This window comes from Callospermophilus lateralis, chromosome 11 (genome assembly GCF_048772815.1).
Source record: "Callospermophilus lateralis isolate mCalLat2 chromosome 11, mCalLat2.hap1, whole genome shotgun sequence".
NCBI classification, from domain to species: Eukaryota; Metazoa; Chordata; class Mammalia; order Rodentia; family Sciuridae; genus Callospermophilus; species Callospermophilus lateralis.
The window spans coordinates 13951554-13963783 of record NC_135315.1 but is presented as its reverse complement, the minus strand read 5'-3'; the positions used below and the strand labels follow the sequence as shown (position 1 = coordinate 13963783).

At 39.7% G+C, this 12230-nt stretch overlaps 1 protein-coding gene across 14 annotated transcripts in view; it reads right to left on the bottom strand.

The window, feature by feature from the left end:
* The window catches only part of Bptf (bromodomain PHD finger transcription factor), a 132655-nt gene that overhangs the window by 89137 nt on the left and 31288 nt on the right, over positions 1-12230 (bottom strand). For all 14 annotated transcript variants that reach the window (XM_076871612.2, XM_076871611.2, XM_076871615.2 and 11 more), the window contains exon 2: positions 9315-10137. In XM_076871612.2, the coding sequence (XP_076727727.2) occupies positions 9315-10137 (823 nt within the window). The remainder of the gene's footprint in view (positions 1-9314; positions 10138-12230) is intronic.

Genomic DNA, 12230 nt, shown 5'->3' with positions numbered 1-12230 from the left:
CATCTTTGTTTGTATGTGGCGCTGAGAATCGAACCCGGGCCGCACGCATGCCAGGCGAGCGCGCTACCGCTTGAGCCACATCCCCAGCCCCCCCAGCCATTTTTATTTTTTATTTTGAGACAGATCTCACTAAATTGCTAATGGCCTCAGTGAGTTGCCCAGGCTGACCTCAAATTTGTGATCCTCCTGCCTCAGCCTCCCAAGTCACTGGAATTACAGGCGTGCACCACTGAGCCCAGCTTCTGTTTACATATTTCAGTGGAACAAGAAAAACATTCTATATTAAATCTTTTGGGATAGAAAATGTAACTTGTGTTATGATTTCATCATAATAATGAGATGCTATAGAAACAACCTTCACTGAAGACATTCTGTCAATTTTTTCAAGCAACTCAAGGACTACAAAAAGGGTCCCTAAGAGCTGGTGGAGTTGGTTCCATGCTGGCATCTGCAGAATTTCCTACCCACAACAGAGAACTCACTACTTCATATGGCAGTCCGTTACACACTGGAATTGTTTTTAGTAAGTTTTTTCTTATAATGAGATGACTCAAATTCCTAGTATTTCCACCAGTTAGTCCTCTTCTGCCTGCTAGCAGTATATGAAATAAACCAACACCTCCTCCACACTTCATTCAGCTCTCACAGCATCTATAATTTTACTGCTTTTCCATTTCAGACTAAACTTGCTCAAATACTTCAATAATTCTTTTTATAGCAAGTCTTCCAGACTTCACTAACCTGATATTTTCCCCAAAAAGTATAGTTTGTCAATGTCCCTCCCTCTAAAAATGTGATACTAGTAACTGTTTTGCCTTCTGCTCAAAGATGATATTCACACTGTCAAAACTTTTTTTTCTTGAGCTTGAAGGATGAATTCATTACAAGCACAAAGTAGCAAAACAAAGTAAATAATATTGCTAATGCTTTCAAAGATAAGTTGCTTGTTTATCCTTAGGTTCTTGGGCGTTTGTTTGTTTACTTATGTTTGTTCAGTGTAGTTGGGGATTATACCTTTATTTTATTTATTTATTTTTATGTGGTACTAAGGATCAAACCCAGGGCCTCACACTTGCTAGGTGAATGCTGACTCTACTGCTTAGCCACAACCTCAATTCCCAACTTGGGCTTATTTATACAGTTTATATAATCAAAATTATCTGTCCTAATTTTAAAGTGACAATATTAATTTTCCTTTGTGTGTGTGTGTGTGTGTGTGTGTCTATCTGTCTGTCTGTCTATCTGGTTCTGGAGTTATAATGTGGTTTCCACGGATGCTCTGCTCCTACAGGTCTACAAAGGCTTTGAAATCACAATTCTCCTATCTCAGCCTCCCAAGCTACTGGGATTATAGGTGTGCACCACAACATGCGGCTGGAAATAGGGTCTTTGCAGATATAATTACTTACAGGTCTTGAAATGAAATCATCCTTTAACCCAACGACTAGAGTCCTTACTCAAGAAAAACAGAGACACAGAAGCTAGGGTAGTGTGATGATGGAGGCAGAGACTGAAGAGATGCACCTGTCTACAAGCCAAGAAAGAGCCAACGATTGCCAGAAGCTAGGAGAGAGGTGTGGAACAGTCTCTCCACAAGCCTCAGAAAGAACCATCCTGTTGACATGTGATTCCAGATTTCTGCCTTCTGCACTGAGATAGTAAGTTTCCTGTTGTTTTAAACCACGGATTGGTGGTGCTTTGTTATAGCAGCCCTAGGAAACTCCCAAAGTTTTGTACCAAGACACAGAATGCTGCTGTAACACACACCTAAAAATGGGGAATAACTTTGGAAATAGATATTGAAAAGAGGCTGGAAAAACTGACGAACATTTGATAGAAAAGGCCCAGCCTGAGTGAAGGGGTGGAGGTAGGCACATTGGAATTATGCTGCCAACAAGCCAAGAAATACCTGGGAAAGGGGAGAGAGGATCCTTTTCTAGAGCCTACAGAGTGGGTGGGGCCTGGCTAGCACCTTGAGTTTTACACTTCTAGCCTCCATAAGTATTTAACCATAAATTTCTGTTTTAAGCCACCTTGTTTGTGGAACTTTGTTACAGCAAACTAAGAAACTAATACAGCTAACTAGCAGTTCAGCAATTGAGGAAAAACCAAGTCAAGTGGCCAAGGTAGCACTAGGAATACGTATTCTGGAATCAGACTAGGTTCAAATTCTAATTCCACCACTTACAAGTTGTGTGATCTTGTAAATAAATTACTTAAAGCTTCTATTCCTTCTCCATCTGCTAAACAAGGTGACAGTTCTAATATCAATATGCTGGTTGTAAGGATTAAATAAGTTCGGCTATGTAAAGTGCTCAGAATAGTGTCAATACCTCATGAATAAAATATCAGTTACCACTACATTATTTCCCTATCATTAAAACAACTACAGGTGGACTGGGTGTTCAAAGTACTTCATGATGCAAGGAGAAGGGTTCAGGAAAAGCAAGCTCTAAGAAACAGATAATCCCAGAGGCTTTTAGGTGTTTTAGTTGACTTTTAATTTATTGTTTTGGATATGGAAGAGATTTAAGTGTACAAAGTTAGGGACCTGTGCTAAGAGTTTAAATCTGCTAATGGCAAATGAAAGTAACTGAAAAGTTTTTCATCTTATGAGAAAAAGGAGTCTTTACCAAACTGCTGTTTTAAAAAGCATCCAGCTGGGCATAGTGGCCCACACCTGTAATCCCAGCAACTTGGGGGGCTGATGCAGGAGAATCTCAAGTTTGAGAGCATCATCAATTTAGTGAGATCCTGTCTCAAAAATTCAAAACTTAAAAAGAATAGGGATGCTCAGTGTGGAGCACCTCTCAATTCAATCCTAAGTACCACCAAAAATAAATAAATAAGGATGGGGCTGGAGTTGTAGCTCAGTGGTAGAGTGCTTGCCTTGTACACATGAGGCACTGCATTTGATTCCCAGCACCACATATAAATACACAAATAAAATAAAGGATCATCGGGCTGGGGATGTGGCTCAAGCGGTAGCGCGCTCGCCTGGCATGCGTGCAGCCCAGGTTCAATCCTCAGCACCACATACAAAACAAAGATGTTGTGTCCACCGACAACTAAAAAATAAATATTAAAATTCTCTCTCTCTCTCACTCTCTCTTAGAAAAGAAAATATATTTCTTTAAAATAAATAAATAAACAAAGGACCATCAACTAAAAAAATTTTTTTAATAAATAAATGGATAAATAAATAAGGACAACAATAATAATTAAAGGTATAACAAATATATCACAAAAGATTATTCCCAGGTTTCTAGCTTCTCTTGATGAGAAGACTGAATGAAGAGCAGGTAATGGAGCAACTGAGAAGTTTTTATTTAGATGTGTCATCTTTGAGGTGCCTGTCATGTGGACATATCCAGAAGGTTGCTGGATATACAGAACTGGATATGGCCAGAAGGGATTCAGGCACAAGTCTGATGACAATCAAAACTATTAAGAAAGTAGCTAGAATGGGAAGTTGTGGGTAGAAAGCTGTATGATATTTTTAAATGTAATTCAGTTCATTTGGAAAATTAAAAAACAGAGTTTTAAAAGCTGTGTTCAAGATAATATCATTCAGAATGGAGAGCGAAAGAAGGTAGTAATCTAATCTGGTTCCAATAGCAGAGCAAGGGGCTGTCAGGATGAAAGCAACATTTAAGAAAAATGGGTCATCTTACACAATAAATTAAAACCAGCCTTAAAGTCATTTGCTGAAAACCTCAGCAAATAAGAACTTTTCTTTTATTATATGCAAATAACATTTTAAGGTTTATTAAATAAAGGCAATAAAAAAATGGAAATTTTTCTATGACCTGTTAATATTAATTAAAACATTGTTCACTGACAGAGACTTGTTTTGGGCAGTCACCGCTTACTTTGGTCAACAAGGCCACTGAGATTTATCATTTTAAGTTCCTGGGCTGCCAAGAAAAGCATATACTAAACCTCCACATACTGTAAACTACCTAGCAATGTATATGGCTTTAAAACTTTCACAGGAGTTCACATATAATCTACTACAAGAGGACAAATAATTTGAAACAGTTTTAATCTGATTTTCCTTAAAGATGTATAATCTGGGCTGGGGTAATGACTCAGTGGCAGAGCACTTGCCTAGCATGTGTGAGGCACTGGGTACCATCCTGAACACCAAAACTAATAAATAAAACAAAGGCACTGTGTGCATCTACAACTAAAAAAATTTTTTTAATTAAAAAAAAATGTATAATCTTCCAGGTTTACTGAAATTATTGACAGAGAACACTTAATTATCCTAACTATGTTAAAGTTTCCTATTTGACTTTACACAGAAAATATTCACTACATCACTGCATGAAAAGAGATATCCTTATTTGTCTGAAATCATCATTCAATTCTGTGCACTTCACTAGGCACCAAGAAAGGCCATTTGACTGGGGGCTCTGTGGCACACGTCTGTTACCCCAGAGACTCAGGGGGCTGAAGCAGGAGGGTCACAAGTTTGAGGCCAGCGTGGACAATTGAAACCTTATCTCAAGAGAGGATGGGACAGGGGCACAGCTCAGCATACCCCAGGGTTCAAGCTCCAGTACTGAAAAAAGAGAAAGAAAGGCAGGTGATTTTAAGGACTAATTTTGAGTTTTTAAAACAATTTTATAATGAATAGTTTTATTATGAAACAAATGAATAATTTTACTGTTCAATTTAGAAGAGTAGAATATTTAACTTCATTAATAATGTACCAAAAATTCATAGACAAGTGCTTAAAAATGTAACAATTTTTATTTTTAATACTAGGGATTGATAAAAAATGTGGAAAAAAAAATACAGGGGATTGAACCAAAGGCATTTTACAACCAAGCTACATTCCTAGTCTTTTTATTTTTTGAGACAGAGTCTCACTAAATTGCTTAAGGCCTTACTAAGTTGCCAAGGCTGGCCTCAAACTTGCAATCCTTCTGCCTTACCCTCCTGAGACTCTGGGATTACAGACATGGCCACCACACCCAGCAAAAGGTGACTTCTTAAGTCCTTTGTGTCACAGTATTTCAAAAGCTCACACTTACTCAACTACCTTCAAAGTAGTACATAGTTTTCTTTCCTACATACTGTTTAATACACTGACAGTGATATATCAAGTAGCAGAATTTTTCTGGAATACTTCTTCACTTACTTTATATTTTCTAAAAGTGCCTTTATTTCTAAATTAAAAGCTCTCAGAAATACTCAGTGGACATATAACAAAAACCACTACAGTAGTCTCCCCCAGGTATAAGCTTTGATTTAAACAGTTAAAACAATGCAAGTTGCAGACTTTTCAAAGTGACCATTTGAAAACTAAATGCAGTATGAAATTAGGTATTAAAAATTTTCTTGGGGTTGGAGCTGTGGCTCAGTGGTAGAACATTTGCCTGGCATGTGGGAGGCACTGGGTTCGATTCTCAGCACCACATATAAATAAATAAAATAAAGGTCCACTGACAATTAAACAATATTAAAATATATCCCCCCACCCCCGTTTACGAACAGGCTCTGAAAAAAACATCCCGTCCCATCTCCTAATTGCTACAGGATCTTGGACAAGTCCAAGGGCAAGTTATTTAACTCCATCTTTAAAATGCAGAATAACATCGCATCTACATTATTGGACTATGTGAAGATTAATGAAAAAAGTACATAAAATGTTTGGGTCACTGTAAGGCACACATTTAGTGCCCAATAAATATTGCTTTGGGCTATTGTTATTACTAAATCACCACCGACTAATTCTACTTACAGGTCTTTAAAACTAAGGAAGGCCTCAACCACTGCTTACTGTGTAAAAAGCCTTAAAGCCTACAAGGACAAAGCACCTTTGGTCACTATATGGGCAAAAAGGGCACCTGTGGAAAAGAAAGAGGCAGGGCTGGGGATGTGCCTCAAGTGGTAGCGCGCTCGCCTAGCATTCGTGAGGCACTGGGTTCAATCCTCAGCACCACATAAAAACAAAATAAAGATATTGTGTCCACCTAAAAAAGAAAAAAAAAAAAACTAGAAAATAAATATTTAAAAAAAGAAATAAAGAAAGAGGCAGTAAAAATGAACATCCGCAAGATTGAGGAAGCAGGACAAGAAAGAAGAGCACAGGAGCAGAGAAACAAGCGCAGACTCAAGTGAGCACCACTGGAGGGCTACAGAGAAGAGGCTGAACAAGCACCAGGCTCCCTGATACACAATGTGACTGAATTTTCACTTGTAATGACAATACTGCATTAAACTTCAACCCAAAATGTGGCTCCAGTTATCTCTCCATTGGTAATCATTGTTAACAAAGATCTGTTTCTTTGCTACCATCTCTACAACAAGATGTTGTAGACAAGTGCTCAAAACTAGAAGAAAAACACAAAAGAAAAGGCACAATAAACATAAAACCAAAAACTTGGGCAACAAGAAGAAAAAAAAATTACACATATTAAAAAAACAAACAAACACTAATCCAAACTGAAAGAGACAAAAATATTCATTTAAAAATTGATACATGTAATCCCAACACCTGGGGAGGCTGAGGCAGGAGGATCATCGCCAGTTCAAAGTAAGCCTCAGCAATTTAGCGAGGCGCTTGGCAACTCAGTGTCACCTTGTCTCTAATAAAATACAAAGTAAGGCTAGGGATGTGGCTCAGTGAGTAAGTGCCCCTGAGTTCAATCCCTCATACCAAAATAAGAAAAAAGAAATGTTTTCAAACACATACAATCTCTGGGCCCAATGGCACAGGACCACTATCCCAGCTACTCAGGGGCCAAGGGAGAAGGATTCCAGGTTCAATGCCAGCCTGCACATCTTAACAAGAACTATCTCAAAATAAAACAATTAAAAAGGAGCTGAGAATATAGTTGTGTGGTAGAGTGTCCCTGAGTTTAATCCCCCGGAATATGGGGGTCAGGGGAGACAAACTCCTAAGGACAGGGAAAAAAAGAGATAACAAAAAATTGAAACAGATGGACAAGTGATTACTGCCAAAGTGAAAAGCCAAGAACGCCCAATCCCAAACTAGCCCAATTCGCATTCCCAGTCCCTCAAAAGGCACTGCACATGCAAAGAAAACTAGGTGAAAGTGGTTAAAGGAGCAGATCCCTAGACCATCTCTCCTTTTTAATTCACTAAAGGTCTTGTCTCCATGGGAGGTAAACATGAGGTTCTCTGGATCAGGAGACACTATACTCAGGTGAACAAAGGTACTGGTTAGAAAATTAGGCTTTAAGGGCAACAAAAAATGCTACATGCACCATAAATGCAGCCTGCTTTCTTTCACCACTCGGCTACCAGAATGCCATCAGTCACACCTGCCTGCACCAACTAGCACACTGGAAGAGGCTCTCTGGGCCACCAACCAGAGAAAGCTAAGGATATGGACACCAACTAAAGAAACTGGGAAAGTCACCACATGGATAAACCCAAAAGTGTTAAGTCCCAACCACTTGTTCAGCGCTTCCCCAATTAGCTATATAGTTCTACCATGTTAATCAGAAGGAGAAATCATCTATTTTTTATCCTTAAACTTCTGAGGATGGAAGAGATACACCAAATCAACAATAGAAAGAAGCGATTTAGGGCTGGGGATGTGGCTCAAGTGGTAGCACGCTCGCCTGGCATGCGTGCGGCCCGGGTTCGATCCTCAGCACCACATACAAAGATGTTGTGTCCGCCGAGAACTAAAAAATAAATATTAAACTTCTCTCTCTCTCTCTCTCTCTCTCTCTCCCTCTCTCCCTCTCTCTTTAAAAAAAAAAAAGAAGCGATTTAGAAGAAATGGATTAAACAAAGGTGGGGGACTATGATTAACATCCCAAGAAAAGTCAAGAGAAAATAACATGTCTCTGAAACAAAAACAGGACTGTTGCCAGGCAAAGTGGTGCATGCCTGTAATCCCAGCGGCTCAGGTGGCTCTGACAGGAGGACTCCAAGTTCTAAGAAGGCACTTAGCAACTAAGTGAGACCCTGTCTACATAAAATATAAAATAGGGCTGGGGATGTGGCTCAGTGCCATTCATCCTCTGGCACCTCCTCAAGAGGTGGCTTCACACATTCCAAATGGTATACAGCTGAACATGTCTCGCAGCAAAGCAAATCCCCAACTCAGGTTGAGTGCCCCGAGTTCAATCCCCAGGACAAACAGAAAAGAAAAACAGGACTGTTATATTTCCAAATAGGAAGATAACAAAAGCGCTCTTAAAATAAAAAGATGGAAAAGCATGGTAGCAGAAAAGAGAAACCAAATAGTAGGACTGGGAGAACAATGTAAGAAAATCTTCTAGAAATATTGATCAACACACACACCCCAAGGAGGGGACAGAAAAAAAGAGAGAGAGAAAGAGAGAAACTGAAAAGAAAAAAAATCAGAAAAGCAGTCCAACATTCAATGCAATAATAAATCAAGGCAAACACAACAGGGAAAAGGAGAGGAAGAAGTCATCAGTAGACCTCTCAGAACCAAGGACATCAGTGTGGGTGGAAAATGCCCACAAAGCAGCCACTGGATGAACACAGACCCACACAAGGGCACATCACTGCACGCCTGCAGAACTCGGGCAGAGAAGATTCCATAGCCTCCAGCTAAGTCCAAACCAATCACCCACTAAAAGATCAAGAATCAAAATGGGTTCAGATTTTTCCATAGCAAAACTGATGGAGTTTAGGTTCTCCCCTCCATGTCCTGCTCTGACATTCATTTCATTCCATCACAGATTTTCAGATCTCACCTATTCCTGAGAACTGGAAGGCTTTGTAGACTTCACAAGCCCCAAACTCAACCGCGCCCAACCCCCTGAGGAAAACCCACCAGTGTTTTCCTGACCTTGCCTATCAAAACCCAAAAGAGTTCTTGAACTCACAGACACCTGAAGCCAGTTTATGACCCCCGTCTGTTGGGATATCTCCTCCTGGGAGACTGCAACAGCAATGGCAAAGCTGACCTTTCCCTCGACAGTGAGGCTTGCTCATGCTGTTCCATTTAACACAAATATGGTAAAAATAAGAGAGAGAGCCAGAAAAGGATCCTACCAACAAAATTAGGGTACAAATTACTTCCACAGGCCCCAAGGAAGGCCCACAGTGGCATTCCACCCAGGAACATTCTATTTCCAAGCCTGGGCTTCTGAAACAATGGTAAGCATTTTGTAACTTTATACACTCCTCTTTATAATTTTCAACTGTGTTAATGCACTTCAACTACAAATGAACTACAACTCACTGTTTACAAAAGTTTAGACCACATCAGCAGTATAACCCTGCTACATCAATGATGAAAGAAAATGGTTTAATTTTGAATACATATAAAAGTTACAATCAGATTTACTTACATTATGAGTCTTCGGTTTAAGAACCAGTATTTCCTCCGGCTTCTGTCATATCCAATAGGTTCGTGTCGAATATATGGTTTATTTTTTTGGATTTCAGCAACACAGTCAGTCACACCAGGCACCTTGTGTGCTACACACACTTCACACTGCCATTCATCCTCTGGCACCTCCTCAAGAGGTGGCTTCACACATTCCAAATGGTATACGGCTGAACACGTCTCGCAGCAAAGCAAATCCCCAAGTTTGTGACAAACCCTACAATGGTCATCATACTGGATCACCCCTTCAGACATCAACTCCTCACGAGCAATATTTGTCGTAAGAAACTGATCGACTAGAAACTGCAGAACTTTGATTTTGTTCTCTACTGGTCCGTAAGGATAGTCCTCGGCTTCTTGGTAAGGAAGAACATGATGGTACTCCTTATCACTCTCACAGTACACACGCAGCACCTCCGGCCACGTCATCCCGTCTATGAAATACAGCGTGGAATTGACGCTATCTTTCAGATCAGCAGGTCCAAAGGTAGTATTGGAAGTGTCTTCTTCACGCAGAACGGCTTTCAAAAGCACAACGTGCATCTCTGCCATGAGTGTGCACTGCTCTTGGCTCACCAGAGCAGCACAAAAGTCCTCAAAGCGAAAAGGAGATAATCTTAAAACAGTGCCAAAGTTCCGCAGTACCTCATAAATGGCAATAACATTCATTATATGCTCATTAGGCACCATTAAATCCTCAGAGGACTTGGGAAATTCAAGGGGTGGGATGTCTTTTTCCTCTAATATTGGAGAACGAGGCCGATGTACTCTTGGTTTTCGCCTACCTGTAAATAAAGAAACAGTATCATTATAAATTAGTACATCATTTCTACAAATTTTGGGTTCTCCCAATTTTTCCTCTTTGAACACATACCTCAAAAAATAGATAAGTATGCTTCTATTACATCACCAATTCTCAAAATACCAAGAATAGGGTTTGGGGGTGGAGCTCGGTGTCATAGAACTTGCCTAGCATCCACGAGGCCCTGGGTTCAATCCCAGCATCAACAATAAGAAGAATACCAGGAAGCTCTAATTTTAACTCTCATTCTTAAGTCTATAGAAAATCTAAGTTAACTTTCTCACTAGATTCCAAATCATACATAAAAAAATATTTAATTATAGCTGGGCATCATGGCGCATGCCTGTAATCCCAGAGGCTCAGGAGACCGAGGCAGGAGAATCAAGTTCAAAGCCAGCCTCAGAATAGGCAAGGCGCTAAGCAACTCAGCGAAACCCTGTCTCTAAAACAAATACAAATAGGGCTGGGGATGTGGCTCAGTGGTCCAAGTGTCCCTGAGTTCAATCCCCAGTACCAAAAAATAAGTAAATAAATTCAATTATAATCAGTTCTCAATTACCTAGAGGGATTAACTGGTTTATAGTAAAAATAAATGTTACTTGTGAAAGATACTTTTTACTCTTTATATGAGAGCATAAAGAAAAAATATCTACAGATAAGATAACAAGCATATGGGGCCGGGGTTGTGGCTCAGTGGTGGAACACTTGCCTAGCATGTGTGAGGCACTGGATTCGATTCTCAGCACTGCATATAAATAAATAAATAAAATAAAGGTCCATCACATCTTAAAAAAAAGATGACAAGAGTAGGGGACAATAGGGGCTGGGGATGTGGCTTAAGCGGTAGCGCGCTCCCCTGGCATGCGTGCGGCCCGGGTTCGATCCTCAGCACCACATACAAACAAAGATGTTGTGTCCGCCGATAACTAAAAAATAAATATTAAAAATTCTCTCTCTCTCTCTCTCTCTCTCTCTCCCCCCCCCTCTCTCCCTCTATCACTCTCTCTTTAAAAAAAAAAGAGTAGGGGACAATAGAGCTCACATAGCATCAGCTGCAAAACAGAAACCCCCCTCAACCTGAAGCAAGTTCACCATGTAGATTGCCAGAGTCCTTCCTGACAGGAGTCCCAAAGTAAAGCACAGCCTCAGGGCAGAGGCAGAAAGGAAAGTAGAAAGGAAGAAGCCAGAAGAGGACTTCCAACACTAGGAGGAAAAAATATCTTGTCTAGAGACAGGCAGTTAAGGAATCAGTTAACTTTTAGTCACCCAGTCCCCAGTTTATGAGATGTGAGGCCCAGCCATATATAGGTATATCAATGTATCACTATATACAATGGGGAGATTAGTTTGTGACACATATATATGTATTTTATGTAAGCCTCTGAACATGTCTGTGAAATATTACAATCAGCCCTGCTTTATAAATGTGAAAACTCATTAAAAGTAACAAGTTATTCCTAAATTACTGCCTATATTATTACAATTGTTTTATTGTTTACTTATTTATCTTAGAGTTCTGGTTATTGAACCCAACACTAGTTATTGAACCCCGTGTCCAACACTGAACTATACCCCAGTCTTTTTTTTCTTTTTAAGACAAGGGTCTCACTAAGTTGCTAAGGTTGGCCTCAAACTTGGGATCCTCCTGCCTCAGACTCCCAAGTCACTGGGATTACATGTGTGAGCCACCACACCTAGCTACTTCTTCTTGTTACTATACTTTCTGAGGAATGGTAAACATATTCCTAATTTTCAGGAGTAATTTTAAAGACATCAATTAACATTAAATTCATTCTTGTACAATTAAGTTTTATGGTTTATAAAAGCTAAACTTTTGAGTTTTTCTTTTTAACCTAAGTATGCATCAGTAGTTAAATGAATTATGATGACCTACACAAGGAAATCAAATCTAGCAGCTAAAAAAACATAAGGTAAATTTCCCACATGCCAAAACAAAACGATCTTCTATTTTTTATTTTTTGGAACTGAGGATTGAAGGCAGGGCAGCTCTACCAATGAGCAACATCCTCTACCCTTTTTATTTTGAGACAAGGTCTCCCTAAATTGCCAAGACTG